Here is a 22,496-nt window from a genome sequence, read left to right as displayed (position 1 = left end):
ATACTGCATACAAGGAATCGCTACAGTCTAGTTTGGTGAAGATCTATCTAACCGTTCATGAAAAGTATTGTCAGCCCTGGCTACCCTAAATGAGGTCAACCTGAACTTGCGTGAGGTCTAGACAATAATGCTACAGGCCAAGTTAAGATCCATTAAGTTATTCATGACGTGATGCTGTCAAATTTGACCATTATATCACCATGGAAGTATCTTTCTATTTTTAGCTCTGGCGGCCTCTAAGTAGGGTAAATCAACTATTTGAACAGACAAGCATGCTGCTGTCAAGCTTGGTGTAATCTTGACCAGTAGTATACAAGATGTTAAAAGTAAAAATGTGAATGTGTAACGACAGACCATCCATCTATACTAACAGCTCACCATGAACAATATTAAGATGAGCTAAAAATATGAAAATTCCGTAACAGAATGACAACCAACAACTATTCTGAAATAATCATAACATTTATTACTCATGAATAATTTAAATATATCACTACAATATCTGGTAGTCTCAAACTGAATGACAGCTATGTAAAATACATAATTATGCCTTCTACAATAGGCCAAAGCATTTTCTATTTGAACCAACAGACTGATAGGCAGACTGCCATGAACAATATAACTCTTCTTCCAATGGGGACATAAACAGGGGTGCCACTTAATTGAGAAAATGAAATTCCCTGACTAAACCATACTTTTCACTGACCAATACCACCATATTTTTCCGGCCTCCTCCCCGCCCCCCCCTACAGCTGTCCAATCCACCCTTTTATATTTATGCTTTGGAGGCAAAGGGTAACAAAGTCTTTCAGTCTTCAAAATTCCAAAAATTAACATAAAACGAAATTGATTCAAACACATTTAAATAATGTTTATACACAAACACCAAAATGTGTTTGGAAATACTAATAAATACTGCTTGAAGGCTGCCACAGCCACTGTACATTTTAAACATGGACCAAGAATTTTATTTTCCAAGACTTTTCCATGACTTTTCTAAAATTTCATTTTTCACTGACCATTATCAAGATTTCCCTGACAATTTATTGACCTTGAAAAAAAATCATTTTCCCCCAACTGTTCCAGGTAAGTGGCAACCCTGATAAAAATATCAAATATAATTTTTTTCCCTGGATGAGCTATCCAGCTGAATACAGAAAAGAGAAAGAAAATTTGTTTTATATTGTACAATCAAATTCTCTTATACTTCTCAAACAAGATCTTAAATGAATCTGTTTACACCATAGTAAAATAAACAAAAATTTATAATATCCTCAACTGAAAGTATAAACAAATACACAATATCTGAAAATATCTATGTATTCTGATAAACAAAGCAAACACAATAATTGCTCACAGCGTAATTTCCATTTCAACCTCTACCAGATGCATACTGGCATCCATTTTGTAAATAGTTTAGAAACACCTGAAAGCATTATCTTTATCATTTTCCAAAATTCATACAAATCCATTTTCTTAACTGGCAACATATTTGCACATTTTAGTTGTAAATATTTTAAGAGGAAAAATGTTTGGATCATTTAATAAATAAACACAGAATAAGTTTCTATCAAAACAAAACTTGGTAAAGAAATATTGTCCAGTTAATACCCATTCCATTTGTGAAATAGTTGGGGTGGGATATATATACATCATCTCAAACTTATACTTCTGCTTGGTATTAAAGATGTTAAAACCTGTGGCTCCTAGGCCATGTTATAGCATATGTAGAGTACTTATACATGTGTACTAGTTTCTTCTTGTGTATGCAGTGCTACTGTCTTTGTAATAGCCTAATAATGCATGTTTCTATAAATTATTATTAATTTATTATTATCATGTAGACTGAGAGAAACAAGATTTACAGGAATTGCAAAGAGTAATCTGTATCTCTTTATCTTATTTTCATTTTTTATCAAATTCATTTAATACGTTCTTTTTTTGTGTTGTTTTTTTTATTCTGCAATAAAAAAGAAGACAAGAGGTCCATGATGGCATTATATCGCTTACTTCAGGTTCAAAGTTCAAACAAGTAACAACTTTGGTAGTCATCCAAGAAACACTTCAGTCAAATTACTTTGATAACTGGTGTTGCACCATGTTTTGTCAAAGACCATTTCAATGAATATAACAATCTGCTGAACATGGTAAAAGGCTGACCACGACAGTTTTTTTTCTTAAAAGGGATTGTATACTGTATCAAATATCAAAGTACTTTTTCAAGAGCAGTGACTTATTTTGTGCATGTGTCAATTAACTTTTGGCTATCTATTGAATGAATGAAATGTGCAGCTTTAAGTGTTGTTGTTAGACAATCCTAATGACAGTTCCTGGCATTTTTCAACAAAATATTACTTCAGATTAATCGTCTTTACTGATGAATCAAATTTGAACAAATATACAATCTGACAAACTGTTGCATTTGATTAACTGACTTCCATGAAATGTCGTTATGGACTGCCGATTCAGAGATAAAAAGAATTCATGACTAGAACATTTCTATGAAATTATTTTGAAACTTGACCAGATATTTTTCTGTAGAAGACCTGTTTTCAACATTTTGTAAATATTTGTCATTGGAAAAACACTATTTCAGTCACCCACAGTGACTGTGAACTTATTTCAAAATTGAAATAGTACAAAGATTGCATTTGAAAAGTTTTCTTTTTCTTAATTCTGACTGCCATTATGTGCAGAAAAGTAAAACTGTCTTAACAACTTTGACAGGAAGCCATCCTAGGTTCATCCATGTCAAGTTTCATCAAGCTCCAACATGTGGTTTCAGAGATGATATTTAAAGGAAACGATTAACAACCGGACAGTGAATGATAACAACTGCTAACACCCAGCACATTGTGCTCAGGCGAGCTAAGAAGTTTGAAAAGAGCAAAAACAACCTTCAACATGACACACAGCAGAGGAAGAGACAACAACAACAACTGAAACTACAGTTTCAGATGCTTCAAAATGTTTCATCACTAATGACAACCTTTTGAAGCTGCTAAGAAATTAATCCTTATCACTTACACAGCGACATGAACTTCTTGTAAAATATGCATGCTCTCCATATCAGCCTTTCTGGGCATTCATATACCAATGACAAATACACTACCAAGTTTAAGAAGTACGTCCTTGACTGCTCATTCAACAGAAATAGCTTTAAAATGTTACTACTTCACATAGAGGTTATTTTCAGACCACTGACAATTCTGTGAAATTTCTTAACTTTATGTCCTGCAATTAAAGAATTTTCATTTCAAAGTCACTGCAACTTTGAATGGCAAATCATAATAGCTGACATACTTGTCAATGATATCACATTATGAAGTATGATGGCTATAGGTCAAACTACACAAGAATTGATCTGGTCTATCAATCTGCCAACATACATGAGCAAAATGACAAATAATCTCGCTTTTATACAAGGATGTATAAAGACTTAGGAAACATGAGTAAATTAATTCCTCATATCATTCTCTTTATAAACAAATCATGCAGTGAACATGTTTTTTCTGAAACTTCTCATGTTAACCCACACTACTTCTACTCTTTTGAAAAGAAATGGGATCATTTTGATGAAGCCCTTTTTGGAATACCACACTCTGAGAAATAGAAGGAAAGAGAAAGTGAAGGAAACAAGAACTGTCCATAACACATACTCCTTGAGTTTACACAGTGATAATGTCAGTGGCATTATGTCACTGTTATGACATGATGTCACTGATACATAAAATTATGTAGCTGCAAACTGTAAACATTTTCTTACAAACTTTCAATGTCTTGCATCAAAAAGGGACAACAATGTGAAAACAAGAACTCGTAGAACACAAAATGCCCCCCTTGATACATTCAGTAATTGCACAAAGAACTGAAATTATTTGGTCAATGTACAAAAAAGTTCTACTGTTCTGGGTTAATGTGACCTTTGACCTACTGACCTCAAAATCAATAGGGTCATATGCTGCCTATAAAGTTTTGTGATCCTAGGCCCAAGCGTTCTCAAGTTATCGTCCGGAAACAGTTTTAACTGTTCCGGGTGAATGTGACCTTGACTTTTGGCCCACTGACCTCAAAATCAATAGAGGTCATCTGCTGGTCATGATCAACCTCCCTATCAACTTTCATGATCCTAGGCCCAAGAGTTCTTATGTTACCATTCCAAAACCTTTAACTGTTCTGGGTCGCTTACCTTGACCTTTGGCCTACTGACTTCAAAAACAATAGGGGTCATCTGCTGATCATGGTCAACCATCAAGTTTCGTGATCCTAGGCCCAAGTGTTCTCAAGTTTACGTCCGGAAACCGTTTAAATGTTCAACCTACTGATCTTAAAATCAACAGATGTCAACAGCTTGTGATGAACAACCTCTCTATCAATTTTCATGATCCTAGGCCCAAGCGTTCCTGAGTTACCATCCGGAAATTGTTTTACTGTTCTGGGTCAATGAGACCTTGACCTTTGACCTACTGATCTCAAAATCAAGCGGGGTCATCTTCTGGTTATGACGAACCTCTCTCATCAACTTTCATGATCCTAGACCAAAGCGTTCTTGAGTTATCATCCTCAAACAGATTGGTCTACATACAGACGGACCGACCAACCAACCAACATCTGCAAAACAATATACCCCTCCTTCGAAGGGGGGCATAATAAAAACAAGAGGGCCATGAAGGCCCTGTATCGCTCACCTGACCTATTGACTTAAAGATCATCAAGATAGTTTCATTAAGATATGGTCATAAATGCAGCCTCTAAAGTGTTAACTAACTTTTCTTTTGATTTGACCTGGTGACCTAGTTTTTGACCCCATATGACCCAGATTGCAACTGACCTAAAGATCATCAAAATTAACATTCTGACTAAGTTTCATGAATATACAGTCATAAATATGGCCTCTAGAATGTTATCAAGCTTTTCCTTTGATTTGACCCAGTGACCTAGTTTTTGACTCCACATGACCCAGATTCGAACTTGACCTGTTGATCATCAAGATTTACATTCTGACTAAGTTTCATGAAGATACAGTCATAAATGTGGCCTCTACAGTGTTAACAAGCTTTTCCTTTGATTTGACCCGGTGACCTAGTTTTTGACCCCACCTGACCCAGATTTGAACATGACCTATAGATCATGAAGATTAACATTCTGACCAAGTTTCATTAAGATAAGGTCATAAATGTGGTTTCTAGAGTGTTAACTAGCTTTTCTTTTGATTTGACCTCGTGACCTAGTTTTTGACCCCGTATGACCCAGATTCCAACCTGACCTAAAGATCATCAAAATTAACATTCTGACTAAGTTTCATGAAGATACAGTCATAAATGTGGCCTCTAGAGTGTTAACAAGCTTTTCCTTTGATTTGACCCGGTGACCTAGTTTTTGACCCCAGATGACCCAATATCGAATTCATCCAAGATTTTATTAAGGATAACATTCTGACCAAGTTTCATTAAGATTGGGCCAAAATTGTGACCGCTAGGGTGTTAACAAGCTTTTCCTTTGATTTGACCTGGTGACCTAGTTTTTGACCCCAAATTACCCAATATCGAACTCGTCCAAGATTTTATTGAGGGTAACATTCTGACCAAGTTTCATTAAGATTGGCTCAAAATTGTGACCTCTAGAGTGTTAACAGTCAAATTGTTGACACCGACGCCGACGACAATGGACACGGGGTGATCATAAAAGCTCACCTTTGAGCACTTTGTGCTCAGGTGAGCTAAAAATCAACCAAGACTCATTTAACTTTTGATTATTAATATCTTTTTTAACACAAGAGTGTTGAATACTGTATGTTTTTTACTGTATGACTGAGTCAATTATTTGACTAAATATCTAAATGTTAATAGTTACTATATATATATTAAATTGCCTGATCTTATTTTGTATTTGCTATATAAATGTTTCATAACAGTTACTGACTGTACATTTATGCTTATTCTATCATTTCAAAAGGTAACCACAGAAATAAGATGTATAAGTTTGATGAAGGGCTAATATAGCCCAAAACTAGTCAGATTAAATGTAAGTATTTACATTCCGTGTCTGGTCCTGTGTTCCACTTTTCCTTCTTATGATTTATATTACCATTGTTAGAATGTTTAATTAGTAAGAAGTTTCAATCTTGTAGTATGCATTTATTACCGTGATTTGATACTTACTGATATGGCTTGATACATTCGGCAAACCTTCAAACAATTTTTTTAAGTAAATAAAGAGTTGTTTAACTTGGATATACAAGTTAGTTTGTAGAAAAAAAAATCTTTAAAAACCTTTCAATTTTGCAAAGCACACATGAAAAATAATATATAGTTATATATCTTTTTTTAACATGACAGCACTTTTATAATAATTCTGTGGCAAATGATTCTCTACATACAATGTGAATAGCAGAAACAGTTTATATCCACATTTGAATGTCTACCACAAAACAAACGTAAAATGAAGATTCTGCAATGATAAAAGATCTACTGTTTGAAACACCAAATTTGTAACAGGTAATCAATGAATTTCTTCTTTATTCTATCATATCTAGATAAATGTTGTACTTTATTATACAGGTCTGCAGAGCTGGTAGTAGTAACCTTTTAGAATTGTACAAGTTTTCTTAAAATCCTTTTTTTATAAGCAAATATGTCATTTTTGCAGGACAATTGCTCATGTTTGCTTAAGCTAAAACAAAATATTGCAAAAGTTTCAAGTGAATAAACTTTTAAATGGAGTCAATATTACATTTTTTTACAACGTTTGGCCTAAAATGACTAAAATATATAATAAATGATGTATAACAGAAATACTATGACCTATCACTGAAAGAGCAATAAAGGAAAATCCTTGCAATATAAAAGGTGAATTAAACACTTACGTTTGTATGTCCCTCTAATACCACAAATTAGTACAATCAGTAAATACAGGAAAGAAAATATATTTTCAAACTAATTCTAAACATTTCACATGTTCAATTTCCTGTAACCAATTAGTGATCATAATAATGACATACGTAACTATCATAATGCTATAACATTGACCAAATTAGATCCTTATTTTGATTTCATTTACTTCATCTTCCCATTGAGAACTTTTCTGTTGAATCATGAAAATCTATCCCCCTTGTCCACACCATTATCTTCCATCCCGAAGCTGTAAACTTTTCCATTCTCAAAGTTGCAAATTGTAGGATTATCACAACTGGATGAAGGTATCACAGAATAACACAACTGTTGCTACGGTACTGTTGTTCTCTGATTGAAACACTTGCTGTCTTCTCACATGTATAATATTCTGCCAGTTACTGCCCTCTACTTGTCTATCAACGTTCCTTTTGGTCTCATTTTCTTTGCTTCCTCCTCCGCCTGTAAAGTAACAAACAAAGTTATATCTGAAAGCCATTGCATAAATTCACAGTGACTGTGGTTTCCAAACTTTTTGAGAGCTGTTTTAACTATTTTATAAGCACAACTCTATACAATTTCTAGCATAAAATCAAACAAGTTTCCTGAGATAAATTGTTATTTTTGAATAAGGCTCTGTAAAAGTCCAACTAGCACAGTGTAGAGTACAGGTCTACCAATAAGACAGTTGGTTCATGTTCCTTTTGTAGCATCTATCTTTAGTTATTTCTAGAGCTCAACAAGAGCTGTCACTAATGGTGACAAATGCCCCCGCAGCACCTTGACCTTTGACCTGGTGACCTTGACCTATGACCCCAAAGTCAGTAGGGGTCGTGTACTCAATAAGTACTATCAGCATGTGAAGTTTGAAGGTCCTGGGTGCAGTGGTTCGCGAGTAAAGTGCCTTCATGCAATAAGTTAACGTTGTGACGAACGAACTAACGAACTAACGAACTAACGAACAAACGAACGGACGGACAGTTGAAAACTAATATGCCTCCCTTCGGGTTGGGTGATGTTTTATATAGGAAAGGTACTGCAGCAGTGGTTGCATTTTGGGAAATTTACGGTTATTGCACAAAGTGGTAAATGACTTCTTTCCAAATCAGTAACTGAGCATACAACAGTGTGTATATTACTTTATTTACTTTTGGTCAAACCATTAATTTACTGTACACATTTTCTTTAAAATATGTCACCAAAAATGTCAAGTTATGAAAAATTTAATACCCTGATACGCTTAAACTCAAGCCAAGATCATGTTACAACATAATAAAATTGTCTGTTTCAGCATACGTTATAAATAATAGTAATGAATATTCATTTTTGGTAAGGCAGAATTTTCACTGATAACACAAGTCTGAATATGTAAACCAGTCAATCCAGCCATACAAAAAGGACGTCTTTCATCAATATTGCTTTCACAGAAAAGTTCTATAATTATCTATAAATTTTTCACTGAAGTGGTTTCTTTTCAGTTGTGAGGAAAAAATTTCAAGTTCACAAAACTGCAGTAGTAAATGAATGCTCAATCTGTCAATATACATGTAGTGTCTTTTGTTTTCTACTTATTAACTTGTAGCATTTACATTGTTTCTGACCTATGTACACTATTCCTGATGTCCTGTCTAACAAACAGAAAATGCCAAGCAATATAGGTTCCCTACAGATAGGGGCATTTGTCTTATCTATGCTATACAGGAACAACATTTTTACATGGCAAAGAGTATTTAGTAAGTACATATTCTTCAAGTAAGTTAAACCTACCATCTGGGTCTGGTTTCATGAAAAAATTTCTTGTACTTGTAAGTTAACAGAGAATCTATCTTTTGTTGCTAAGGGATGGACAAATAGACAAACATATGGACAAACAAACAGCTAATTTGCCAAAATAAAGTGACCTGTTTTTTCTACACATTGCCTTCTATCTATGTCCCAGGCTTCATGAATAAATCTCTTGCAATTTTTACTTTCTCCAAGAATCCAAATTTTTGTCATGTTTTTTGTTCTATCTTTTTTGTTGCCAAAGCAACAATTGCTGCCATACTGCCCATATATATTCATATCAAGCTTAACAAAAAAAATAAATCTCTTGTACTTTTGAAGTTACCGCAGAATCCACCTTTATGTCATACTTTTGGACTATTTGTTGCCATAGCAACCATAGATTCTACCACAGCAACAAATAGAATAATATGCATACTCTCCATATTGCCATGTACCAAGTTTCATTAATAGATATGTTCTTTAAAAATGATTACAGGATCCCACTTTGTAACACAGGTTTACAGACTTAGAAACTGACAGACAGGAAGCAATCCATAAGTCCTCTCTGGTGAAACACTGGAAATGGACTTAACAGCTGACCAACATCTGTTACCTGGAGAAACCTAAACCTAAAATAATTTATGCTAATGATAGAGGTGGTTTACAGACCTGTTCCATTAGTTTACGCTTGCTCATTCCTTTCCTCAGCATCTGTTTCTCAATGACCTTGGCATTGGCAGCATAGGAATCAGCAATTTCTTTCTGTAAATACAACACATATACATAGTTCCGGTAAGGAATACAGTCTTGATCAAACTGGTTGAATGACAAAACTGACCAATTCACAACCCCCCCCCCCCACCCCACACACAAAACTTAAGTTTTTTCATCAATTTTCATTCATTGATGACAAACTTGTTTTTCTACAGAGTGTACAGCATACTAAGTAACTAAACGTAAGTTTCTCTATATAAAAATATTAATCTTATCTCTTAAATTGTAAATCAGAACTGCATTCATTAAAATTCTTTCCTCCAGAAAACATTAAACCACAGGCACACTAACCTGGTATTTTCAATGCTGATAACTATGTAGTAAATACAACACTTACAGCTTCTAGTTCCTCCTCCTCATCTTCCATTGTTGACACAGTAACAGAACTGAACTTGCCCATATTCTTTGTGTGTTTTGTCAATGTCACCTGTAAAGAAAATGTTGAATCTTTATAATTAGTCTTTAAAGTAGCCAATGAGTTCATTCCCTTCAAACAGTTCAGACTACAAAGCATTTCATTGCAAATTAAATTCACATGTAAATCATCTCCAAAGAACACACATACAGAGGTGAGAACATGTTGTGTACTGAAATAGGGGACTGGAAACGAGAACTGATTATGCATATTATTTCACCTTTAAGTAATTATTAAATATTGAATTCTCTTGTTACAGTGAAAGTATGAACAAAATTATTTGAATATGCTTATAAAAGCATTGTTTGCACTAAGTAGACAAGACTAGAAAATCTAGAACTGTCACTAAAGGAAAGTAATACCCCCATATGCCCGTTTGATATATATGGAAAGTAAAATGTTCTGATAATGATCTTTGACCTTCAAGTCCAACATTGACACTGAGCCTAGTGACCTTGGTTGGGCAGTTTTCACGTCATCTTGATTAGATTAATAAATGATGTTAGTTTTATGAAAATCCTTTGAGTGGTTAAGAAAATATTAATATTGAGTAGATATTATTTGATCTATTTGATCTTTGATCTCTAACATCCTCTGCCCAGTGTTTCTGACACATACAGGCACCTAAGTACCAAATATTAGTCAGCTGGCTCATATGAAAGAATCCTACTCTCCAGGAACAGTTTCCAACACAGAGAGCCGAGGAGCAAGTAATTCAAAGTCAGTGACCTAAACCACTTGGCCATATAGGCCCCATAATCATGTATGGTTCCTTTCATTTGTTTTAAACTAAACTTTATGGCAGATACCCTTAACATGTATGGGTCTTTAAACAAATATTTCCAGTTCCCAGGCTGACCATGTTAATGTTTAAACTGTCGGTAATAATGACTTCAAAAATTAGGACATAAGCAAGTTTACAAATAGCTTACCTTCTTTGGTTTTGCAATCTGACTATAGACATCTTTCTTGACGCCTTCTGTCTTCATAGAACCATCTATAATAAACATAACTGTACTTCTACCCTGGTGGTGGTAGGCTATCCATAAACCACATCTGCAACAAAGGAGTTGTGTCATTATCATCATCATGTCGTCGCCTGATTCTTATAGTGCTCTATCTCCATTTTTTGAAAAAATGAGATTTTTACATCATTTTGTTTGTCTCGCCGAGCTCTATCGTTCTGGAGCAAGAAAACGTAACCTTATTGATGTGTATTTCGGACAGAAAATATTTTCGTCATTCTGAAGCTGTATCTTAAGAAATACCACTGAATATAACAACAGTATTTGCAAACATGTTTCCAAGAAGCAAATTTGTGATAGTAAGTAATTGTCTATTAAGAGCAGTAGAAATAAAACCAAAAACAGAACATATTTTACTTTACAAAGTTACAGTCAGGCGCTAACTAATTTTCTTGTTGATCACTTTTTTAACTATGCAAATTTTGCTGAATGCAGTATTCGTAAGACAACAAAAACTAGCAGTACACTATCCCTACTTCCAGACGCAAAAATCATATCGTTAAACTTGCAACCCTTGACAACAGAGAAAATCGAAAATTAAATACTTAAAAAACAACGACAAATATCAAACAAGGAATGCAATGCTGAAATTCAACTCACTAAATGAAAGTACGTACATGAAGAAACTGTAAGGAATATAAAAAACGATTGTGTTTGTTAGAGAGAATTGATATATATGTTTCTTAGAATTTTAAGTAGTCAATTATTACAAATGGTTGGTGTGAATCAAAATCAATGCCACACAACTATTAAAGTATCACATGATGTAACTGTACTAAATATAAAACATGTGTGCTGTGACTACAAATGTTTAGTTGCAAAATAAATGCTATGAATTCTTGTTATGATACTCAGTATTATAGTTGAAATGTATGCCACCAGATTTGAGAACAACATGCAGAAACTAAATGGAATACATACAATAAGATTAGTATGAAAGGTATGACCGGGACATATTATTTGCGATGTAATATCTTTGAGCCTTAATTTAATTGTCAGAATTATGTGAAAAGTTAACAAGAGGCCTAAATGGGCCTAAGTCCTTCAATTGAAGAAAGCCTTAACCATCTGACTTTGCTTCTAACTTGGTTTGGTGAAAATCCTTTAACCTGTTCATTAGTTTTTTATTATCATTTTGCTGTCACGCACCAACGCACATAACCATCGAAAGAAATCATCTAAAGTTATTTCTTTTTCAACTCTAGTGGCCCCTAAAATGAATAGATTTGATATAAGACATAGCATGATAAAAGATCTTATAATGATGCTCCGGACAAGTTTTATGAAGACCCCTTCAGGAGTTAGAGAGGAATTTAGTAGAAGGTATCTCTATTTTGCACCTCTAGCAGCCCCAAAAGAGGCCGCACTAATTGCATAAATTAGTTAAAGGGCCTGATAAAAGTTTGACGAAGATCCATCAAGCAGTTGAGAGGTAGTCATATAAAGGCATTTGTAGCTTTAGGTCTAGTGGCCCCTTAGAGGGCCATGCGCTCCCCCACCCCCATCCCACAATTAAAAAAATGGAGGGGACAATATAATGATGCTACGGACCGAGAATGATGACAGTCAACTGAGTGGTTCATTAGAAGTAGTCATTAATGGTATTTTTGATTTTGGCCATAGAATGAGCAAACAGTCTCCGTTTGAATAAAATTGAGATAGAGCCCTCTAATGATGCCATCGGCCATCTCTGATGAAGATCCATCCAGCGATTCATGACCAGAATGTATTTCTATTAAAAAGTGCCCTTAATCAAACAAATTTGAGAAAGGACCTTATACTGGTCTCTAGACCAAGTTTGGTGAATATCCATCAAATGGTTCATGAGTAGTCGTTTAAAGGTATTTCTGTTTTGAACTCTAACAGACCAAGTGCCCCTAACAAAACAATTTTGGTGAAGATTCTTATAATGATGCTACAAATCAAGTTTGAAGAAGATCCATTGAGTGGTTTATGAGATAAAATCATTTAAGGGAATTTCTAATTTTAGCTATGGTAACCCCTCAAAGGGGCCAATCGTCCCCAGCTGAACCAGTTTGGGGGAGGATGTTATAATGATGCTACAGACTATGTTTGATAAAGATCCATCAAGCGTTTCATGAGAAATTCCTTAAATGTTTTTCCTATTTTTTCTTTACTAGAGCTGGCAGTAGCTGCCCTTAAAGGGACCAAGATTAACCATTTGATCAAACTTGATAGAGATCTATCCCAAAATTCTGCTGACCAAGTTTTGGTATAAATGTAACCAGTAGTTTCAGAGGAGAAAAATTTTAAGTACAATGTTGACGTAGGAAGACGGACGATGGATGCCGTACAATCCACCTATACTAATAGCTAAAAAGAGACATGAATATAACATTGATTGTGTTGTGTAAAAGAGAACTGGTATGACTGACAAGTGCAGTTACATGCAAAAATTGAACATAATATAAAACTGTCGTTTTGTGAAAGAATAAAGTTATTACTGAGAATATTCAGTTGCAAAGACAATGTCATTAGGTATTGTTATAATGCTTAGTATTATGTCAACCTTAATGCCAACTGATAACAAAACACGGAAAATCTTACTCAGCGTAATGAAAAGCTAGTTGTATTTGGCAAATAGAATAGTTACGACTAAAAAAGATTTTAGATCTTTGTTCATTGCTGACAATAACTATTGGGTTATTGAGTGATTAAACTTCAAAATATTTCTGTTGTTGTTTAACACAATACTACGATATGGTTTACGAATACCCATCTGTAAATAAGTAGGACCAATGTGTCTAGTTTAACAGCGAATTATGTCTATAGCGTAGCAGTTCAGTTAACCCTGAACAATACGGACAGCATGGTAAAACCATTGGCAAATCAGTCCAAATCTTCTGACTTTGAACGCCTGCCCCTCACCACTGTTTGAAACCTCGCTTTTTTCATGTGAGGAAGCCATCCAGTTGACACGAAGAAAGTCATATACCCAGGTATCCGCGCCTGCCAAAAATAATGCCTCCTTCTCAAAGAAAATCTTGAAAGTTGCAATATGGCCTATGATATTATGTCAGTTTGATGATACTAAAACCAAATCCAATCCTCCTTTAATTTCAAAATGAGTTCAATGACTTTATTTACTGTTTAAGAGCTCTCGCACTATTTTCAATATACAATTGTAATAAATATTATCTTGCTCTATGTCCAATTTTGTAAATTCACAGTGCTCTATCTCCCGATAGAGCAATACACCTTTAACATTTTTTTCTATTTTTGTCAAATTTGCTCTATCTCCAAAGGGAAAAATGTATAAATGCAGAAAAGTAAAAACGAAATGTATTTAAAAGCATTTACAGTCTGAAAGAACTAAGCGCAAGGAATAAGTAGATATATTTATCACCATTTTTTGCCCAGAAATAAAGAAACTGGACGAGAGTTAAACTTTGGAAGCGATTTTCGCCACGTTTAAAAAATGGTAGATAGAGCATCGTTCCACTCACGCGACGATGTTAACTTCTTGAAGTTGAGTTGTAAAAATATATTAAATATACAATTTCCCCATTTATTTCATTTCACAGCTTATGTGGGATAAATGACATGTAAGGTCACATCATGAAATTATGCATTTTATGGTGCCAGAAACACTAGCAGCACATCTTCGCAACACACGGGCAATAGCATGGAACCATCCATTTTCAATAAAACTACCTTAAGTGAATGAGAGGCTTAAAACAAAGCAGTACAAGCAAGTGATTTAATGTCAAGAGACTGACACTGCTTTTTCAACTTAAAAAGAATATTTGGAAGGACCTTTAACAATGTAGGTAATTGTTATATGGAAAATACAACAACTCTATGAGGCATTTCACAACAGAACCAAGTTACACTTAAATAGCACAGTCACTCGGAATCTATTATAAGGTGTACAAAAATATTTATTAGACTTCTAAGCATTAAATTACTCTGCCAGATGTGTAATCATATCAACCTACTATTTGACACCATAGATATATGCAGCACCTGGTTATGTTTACAGGTGATAAAATGTATACATGAACATTTACATATTGAAATTTTATAGCCGGGCGCTAAGATATTTTAGCCGGGCGCGGCGCCCGGCTGAAAGGGCCTGGGGAGGACCCTGATGCTTCTCTATTTCATCCACTTTTTTATATGAAAGGCATACAAGAATCAAAATAATATATAGCAATGTTTTAGATATATTCAACACTCATCAGTTTTACAACTTACGCAAAGCAGAATAATTTACTCATGCTATATCCTCATGAAAATTTCAAATAGTTTCACAAGTGTATAACATTTTCATTCAGATTAAATATATTAATAAAATCTGTGAAAAGATCCTTTGGAAGCACAGAACCCAACCAAGCAACATAACAGCAGACTCGAAATATGCAACAACCCTCTCATCCCCTAGCACTGGCTTAAAAACCAGAATTCTATTAAAGTAAAATTGAATGTTCAACATGATACCAAATGACTAGAAAAAATAACAAAACTTACTCCATGATTCTGCTATATATTATTATATTATCTCTTCTTATTATTATTTCTTAAATCTATTAGAAACTACAATTACCTTTTGCATTTCTGTCTGTACTGTTTTTCAATTCCAGCAGGTCTGGAAATAGAAACGAGTGTATGAAAATACCAGTATAAAGTATTGCTGCTACATTTTCATACCAGGAGTCATTTCCATACTGGTAACTTGAATAAGATAGTATAGCTATTTTAATAATGTCATTTTTAGGAAAAAAAATCCATGACTTGAGATAAATGTTCTGAGAAGATGCCTTTAAACACCTTCGTCATTTCAAAAATAAAATCCATTATACCTTTGTAGGTACACAATTTCATCAGGGTCACACGTCATCTTGTAGGCATGTTTTGCACCATCTATAACACGGGCACCATCTCTCGGACGTAATGGTAACTTCTCAATTGGACAATCTGTAAGCATAAACATTTCAACATCAAAGTACAACAACTCTATGTGCTTCTAGTAAAGCTCCAATGTATACAGAAATTTGTAAACATTTACATGATCTTCAAAACATGAAACAATTGCAATGGTTGCTTTCAGTTGTGACACAGGATTGGCTTTCTATATTCTATTAGGGTCCACAATTGTAATATTTTCTCAAATTAAACTGGAAAAACATTCACAAATTCAAGGTAATGTTTAGCAGCATTGCTGCAAAATTCATGCTTTTTTATCTTTTCTGCAATACATTTGGCACTACTGGATTCGATTACATTGCAAAACCGAACAAATTGATTTAATCAAATCAAATTTAACACTGTCGACACATGAACACCCTTCTTGCTTTTTAAAGTTCCACCCGAATAACAAATTGTATATGTATCAAACAAGAGCTCAAAAACGAGGGTTTAGTGAGATATCTAATATTGTTAACTGGCAGGAAAACACTGGTTTTGTTCAGTTTTATGAACAGACAGAGAAAAACTTTCATGGTTGAGTCAACTCATCACCCAATCAACTCGTCCTCTTTTGGGTCAGTCTGTCCCCTCTTTTCAAACAACCATTTTTTCTTATTAACTGGGGTTCCATCACAGTCATACCTTTCAGTTTTAATAGGAAACGAATGATTTGCAGTTCTGAATCTAAAAATATCTTGTTTGTTTTTGGTTTAACGCCGTTTTTCAACAGTATTTCAGTCATGTAACGGCGGGCAGTTAACCTAACCAGTGTTCCTGGATTCTGTACCAGTACAAACCTGTTCTCCGCAAGAAACTGCCAACTTCCCCACATGAATCAGAGGTGGAGGACTAATGATTTCAGACACAATGTCGTTTATCAAATAGTCACGGAGAACATACGTCCCACCCGAGGATCGAACTCGCGACCCTGTGGTCCGTAGACCGACGCTCTAACCTACTGAGCTAAGTGGGTGGGCTGATCTAAAAATATCTATATATTCTTATTCTTCAAGTTTCAAAAAGATATGGCTCAAACTGATGGATTTCTTTAAAGCTAGAGTAAGTCCCTTACTTGACTGTTGAAGTTGCTCATGCCAGCTCTCCTTGAACTGGTCAATAAGTGCACATTTTATTTGTTTATGGAGATTTTTCTGGTTATTTGAAACCGATTTTCCCTTAAGTCGTGACAGCGCGCTCGACTCTTCGAAGAATTGATTGAAGAATGGGCTCAAAATATTACCACAGATATTCAGACAAAAGAAAAAAAAAGATTAGACAAACAATGTTCTTGTATTTGTGGATTTCGATAAGTCTTGCACTAAATGGCAATGTGTGAACCAATTTCAAAGTCCAAAATTCAGCCAAAATAGTTGTCAGAGTTATGTACTCTTGCCAACAGATTGAAATCATGATGATAAACAAGTGTTCAAAGTTTAAAAGCAATATGTCAAATAGTTTTAACAAAACGTGGACTTGTAAAGTTGTATGAAAACAGAACAAATTTCCAAGTCCAAAAAGGGCCATAATTCAGCCAAAATAGGTGACAGAGTTATGTACTCTTTCCTACAGATAGAGACTATTATACTGAACAAGTGATAAAAGTTTCAAAGCCATATGTCAAACACTTTACAGAAAATATTAACTGGTACGAAAAAATTAAGCCAGATTTCTAAGTCAAAAGGGGCCATAATTCTGCCAAAATCCTTGATGGAGTTATGTTCTCTTGCCTATAACTAGGCATGGTGATGGTAAACAAGTGTTGAAAGTTTCCAAGCTTTATCTACAAATAAGAAAAAATAAGAAAAATCAACAACAACACGTGTAGCGTTTGTTCATAGATAATTATTAACTTCCAACGTTTCGGCGTTAAGCCTTCCTCAGGGAAGAATAACAATAAAAACAACGGACGTGACGTCGTTAAACAACGTCGCGTAAAAAGGCGGTAAAATGTATACAAAGTTTAGATCTACATTATTTACAATGTTAAATAAATTAAAAATAACGTTCCTTTAAACGGATTTAACAAACATACCGAGTAAATTGTCGGATAGTGTTTATACAAAATTTCCTATACTTATGTATATAAAAAACAGAAATAGGAAAAAACAACGATATACTCGGCATTACATATCTATATAAGTAGATCAATACAATTAGTTGATTGGTCAATTAATATCAAATAAAACTTTAGAATTTAAACCATCTGGATAGAGCGTTTTCAGTTTATGTATCCACACTGTTTCTTTGCAGAGACGATCAATGTCATTTCTTACAACATCAATAGGCATAAAAGAAAAGTCCTTTAAGCAATGATCTCGTAAATTGAAATGTGATGCAACCATTGAGGAAAAAGTAGGGTCAGTAAAACTATTAATATCAAATCGGTGACTGTTCATGCGTTTTGATACAGGTTGCTTAGTTTGTCCCACATACTGTTTGTCACATTTTTTGCAAGTAATCAAATAATTTTTTTTTTTTTTTTCAAGCTTTATCTAAAAAGACTTTGTCAAAAAATGAACGGGTACGAAAAACTTAACCAAGATTTCTAAGTCAAAAAGGGCCATAATTCAGCCAAAATCCTCGATGGAGTTATGTTCTCTTTTCTATAACTGGGCATGGTGATGGTAAACAAGTGTTGAAAGTTTCCAAGCTTTATCTAAAAAGACTTTTGTCAAAATATGAATGGGTACGAAAAACTTAACCGAGATTAACTTAACCGAGATTTTTAAGTCGAAAGCAGTGTTCGAAATTCACGGTAGTCCGACAGCCCGTGGCTACCAAATTTCAGCTCGGGCTACCGATTTTCCACAGGTACAAGCCCGACTGAGCTACCGAATTTTCCTCATTTGTTTAATTAAACGAGTACTGCATCGTGATTTTCCAGACTGAGAAACGCTTATGGAATTATTGGTTTTTGCACTCTTACATGTTGACAGTCAAACACAGTGTCAAAGACGTAACCGCAGCTCTAATTGGCTGAATACAATCACCTCTAGCGTAACGGATAATTTGATTAGCTTTCACACTTCTCGCGAAAATCTCACAAGTACCTGCAGTAGGTGGAGCTTAAATTATGCTATCAGCGTGTGTGTAATGTGTATTCAGCACTCGGTATTACATCTTACAAATTGTCAACAGTCCGAGTTGCAGTAATTGGCGAGTTGACAAAAAATCCGGTCACAATATCATATACATGGAAAAGGTGAACTATACGAGCGTAACGCTATGGGAAGCTACTCGGCAAACTTGTGGAACATTTCAAAATCGAAGTTTATACACTTACAGCCGCTACCTGCATGATTGCACCTTCGAAACATTTAAAGCCTTCCATAAATACTAAACTGATCCCATAAATTGCTTTGAAATACACAGTACAAGTCCCTAGGAGCGAAATATTTCAAATATCCCCGACGATTTCAGCTGCCAAACGAAGTGATAAAAACCAGGAACACGTCCGCTATCCGGATTGAAATCACCGGGGATAACTGAAATATTTCGCTCGTAGAGACTTGTACTGTGTTTTTCAAAGCAATTTGTGGGGTCAGTTTAGTATTTATGGAAGGCTTTAAATGTTTCGAAGGTGCAATCATGCAGGTAGCGGCTGCAAGTGTATAAACATCAATTTTGAAATGTTCCACAAGTTTGCCGAGTAGCTTCCCATAGCGTTACTCTCGCGTAGTTCACCTTTTCAATGTATATGATACTGTGACCGGATTTTTTGTCATCGATTTTTTTTTCATTTGACTAACATATAAAAGGTTAATTGTGTGAAAAAAAGGATTTTTTATATTAAAAAAAAGAAGAAAAAAAAGAAAAATAAATAAATAAACACTGGACCCGTGCCTGTGCTTCAAACGTGCATAGAGATGTCTGTAAAACAAAATGTTATATGGTGCAAAAATTTGTATTTTAAGGTGTTTACAGTTCGGGCTAGTGAATTTGGTGTCGGGCTTGGAAAATTTTTAATCTGGTAGCCCGAACGGGCTATTGGATTCAAATCTGAATTTCGTACACTGTGAAAGGGGCCATAATTCAGCCAAAATCCCTGATGGAGTTATGTACTCTTGCCTATAACTGGACATGGTGATGGTAAACAAGTGTTGAAAGTTTCAAAGCTTTATCTCAAAAGACTTTGTCAAAATATGAACGGGTACGAAAAACTTAACAATGATTTCTAAGTCACAAGGGGCCATAATTCAGCCAAAATCCTTGATGGAGTTATGTACTCTTGCCTATAACTGGTCATGGTGATGGTAAACAAGTGCTGAAAGTTTCAAAGCTTTATCTCAAATGACTTTGTCAAAAAGTGGACCGGTACAAAAAACTTAACCAAGGTGTGACGCCGACACCGACACCGTGGTGAGTAGGATAGCTCTACTTATTATTCGAATCTCTGGTACGAGACTTTAACGCTAGATTTAACTGACTGGTTATACATGACCGCAGAACAGGTTGCAATTTATCGGAAATATCACAGGACCCTGCTTGGAGTTCCTCTGTTATTTAGGTTTTGAACGAGAAGGTAAACAATCGGGTGAATGCTGGTATCTCACTCTGTAAACCATTTAGATACAAGTTTTAAGTGAACACTGGTTAAGTCTTATTTGTTATTTCATTTTCAACAAAAGTTAATTCAAATAGAAATAACCATGTTATCTCCAAAAAAGGAGGTCCATACCCCTTGAAAACCCCTAACAGGCTTGTCTAGAGGTAAGAAAGGAATCAAGATCTTATGGTGATACAAGTTGTGTGCAAGTTTGGTTCAAATAAAATCATAAATTTATGAAACCACTATCGTGCAGGCAAGAAATTGTTGACGAACGCACAACAGCAAATTTTGGCCCTTTAAGGGGCAAGTACTCTAGAACCCATGATGGGATCTGGCCAGTTTTCGAAAGGAACCGAGATATCATGCCAATTGATACAAGTTTGATCAAAATTGCTTGGTCTCTATCGTGTTCACAAGAAATTGTGGACGAACAACCAACGATCACAAAAGCTCACCCTGTCACTACGTGACAGATGAGCTAAATATAATGACAGACTGAATGTTTCAAGAAAGTGGACGAACTGACCAAATTTGAGGGAACGAAATTACCAAAAGTGGGACGAGTTGACTGGGGAACGAATTGACTCGACACTGCCACTTCCAAATAAATAATTTACCAAGTATTAAGCACATTTGGCCACAAAGACAATAGTAGACATTCAATGGCTTTTCTCCTTGATATTCCTCTTCATCTTTTGTATCGGTACAGACAAGGGACTTTGAGACAACCTTTGGCATTGCTTTTCGATTTTTCTGCGCCTCGCTCCTTCGACGTTTCCGGTTTAGGATAAATGCCGTTTGCACGCACGTTGCTTCCGTGGCGCCAGGTGAGGCAATACAATACAATACAATACAAATTTTATTTAAAGTCGGTGCATATATGTAAACAGGAAAACATTAGCTATGTATAGCTATTTACCGACATGCAAGAATTTGTAATTTTTTTAATTTTGAGAAATGTAAGGGAAGATAAGAACGATTACAGTAATGGCCAGCAGTCAATACTTAACTGTCATGGCCATGTGCTGGAAGTTGCCAAGGAGTGCCTAGAAAAGCGTGTTAGTTAAGTTAAAAGATAAAATAACTGACATATATTTACCGATCGCAAATACAGCCAGACCTAAATTTAAATCCTGGGATTGTGTTAGCACAGTCTGCATGTAGAGGTTAATAGTTCATCAAGTTTTCTGGCCTCAAGACCCTCATCGTCAATTTTCAATCCATCGCAAACAAAAAGTTCGAGCTGCCTACTTCAAAATGAAAATCCGGACATCATTTTTGGTACAGAATCCTGGTTAACACCAAATCACACTGATAATGAAATATTTGCCCCTATCTATCTATATTTACTGCCTCACGCCTCTCGCGAGTGTTATGGGCATCCCTCTCCCTAGGTTAACTACACTAGACAGGAAAACAGGCAAAGCGGGTGGGGGCGTATTCATTTTGGTCAAAATCCATAAATTGGTCTCTGAAACGTAGGAGTTACAAACAGATTGTGAACTCATATGCTTAAAACTGGAATTGGTAGGTTCAAAGCCCCTTTATAATTACATTGCATCTTACTACAGACCATATGAGCAGGATGAGGAATGTTTAAAGGAATTTCGAAAATATTTAGACAAGGTCACTAAACCCCAAACCAGGTCAAAACTTCTCCCGTAAAAAGCTCTTCTCAACTATCAAAAATGCTAAACAGGACACTCAAGGCATTGCCCCACTATCGGAAAATGATAACCTTATCACAGATAGCAGGGGCCAGGCAAATGTTCTCAACCGCCAATTCCAGTCCGTCTTCACTCCAATGAATCCCTTAAAACTAGGTCAGCTATGCTTAATGAAAACTAAATACCTGTTTAGCAATGCCCCAAAGCCTCAATACCCCAAAATGTCTGAAGTTTCCATCAGTGTAAATGGTGTCCAAAAGCTTTTGTCCACATTACAGAGTGACAAAGCTTGCGGTCCCGATAACTTAAAACCGGTAGTCCTGAAAAACCTAAGTGTACAAATAGCCCCCCTGGTTACCAAACTTTTCCAAAAATCTCTAGAAACAGGCACTATTCCTTCCGACTGGTCCAAGGCGAATGTCACTCCTCTCTTTAAGAAGGGTGACAAAAGCAACCCTGCTAACTATAGACCCATTTCCC

At 35.3% G+C, this 22,496-nt stretch overlaps 1 protein-coding gene across 1 annotated transcript; it reads right to left on the bottom strand.

Annotated features, from left to right (window-relative positions):
- Positions 1–443: 443 nt before the first annotated feature.
- LOC123538843 (STING ER exit protein-like) lies at positions 444–21,132 on the bottom strand. The gene is made up of 7 exons (XM_045323244.2): positions 20,967–21,132; positions 15,695–15,809; positions 15,439–15,480; positions 10,779–10,902; positions 9,769–9,858; positions 9,327–9,419; positions 444–7,352 (listed from the first exon to the last, which is right to left on the bottom strand). The coding sequence occupies exons 1-7, from the start codon at positions 21,085–21,087 to the stop codon at positions 7,299–7,301; spliced, it is 639 nt and encodes a 212-aa protein (XP_045179179.1). The 5' UTR covers positions 21,088–21,132; the 3' UTR covers positions 444–7,298.
- Positions 21,133–22,496: the final 1,364 nt, after the last annotated feature.

Source organism: Mercenaria mercenaria, chromosome 18, assembly GCF_021730395.1.
Source record: "Mercenaria mercenaria strain notata chromosome 18, MADL_Memer_1, whole genome shotgun sequence".
Lineage (NCBI taxonomy): Eukaryota > Metazoa > Mollusca > Bivalvia > Venerida > Veneridae > Mercenaria > Mercenaria mercenaria.
Note: the sequence above shows the minus strand (reverse complement) of the source record. Positions and strands in the feature narration are given on the sequence as shown.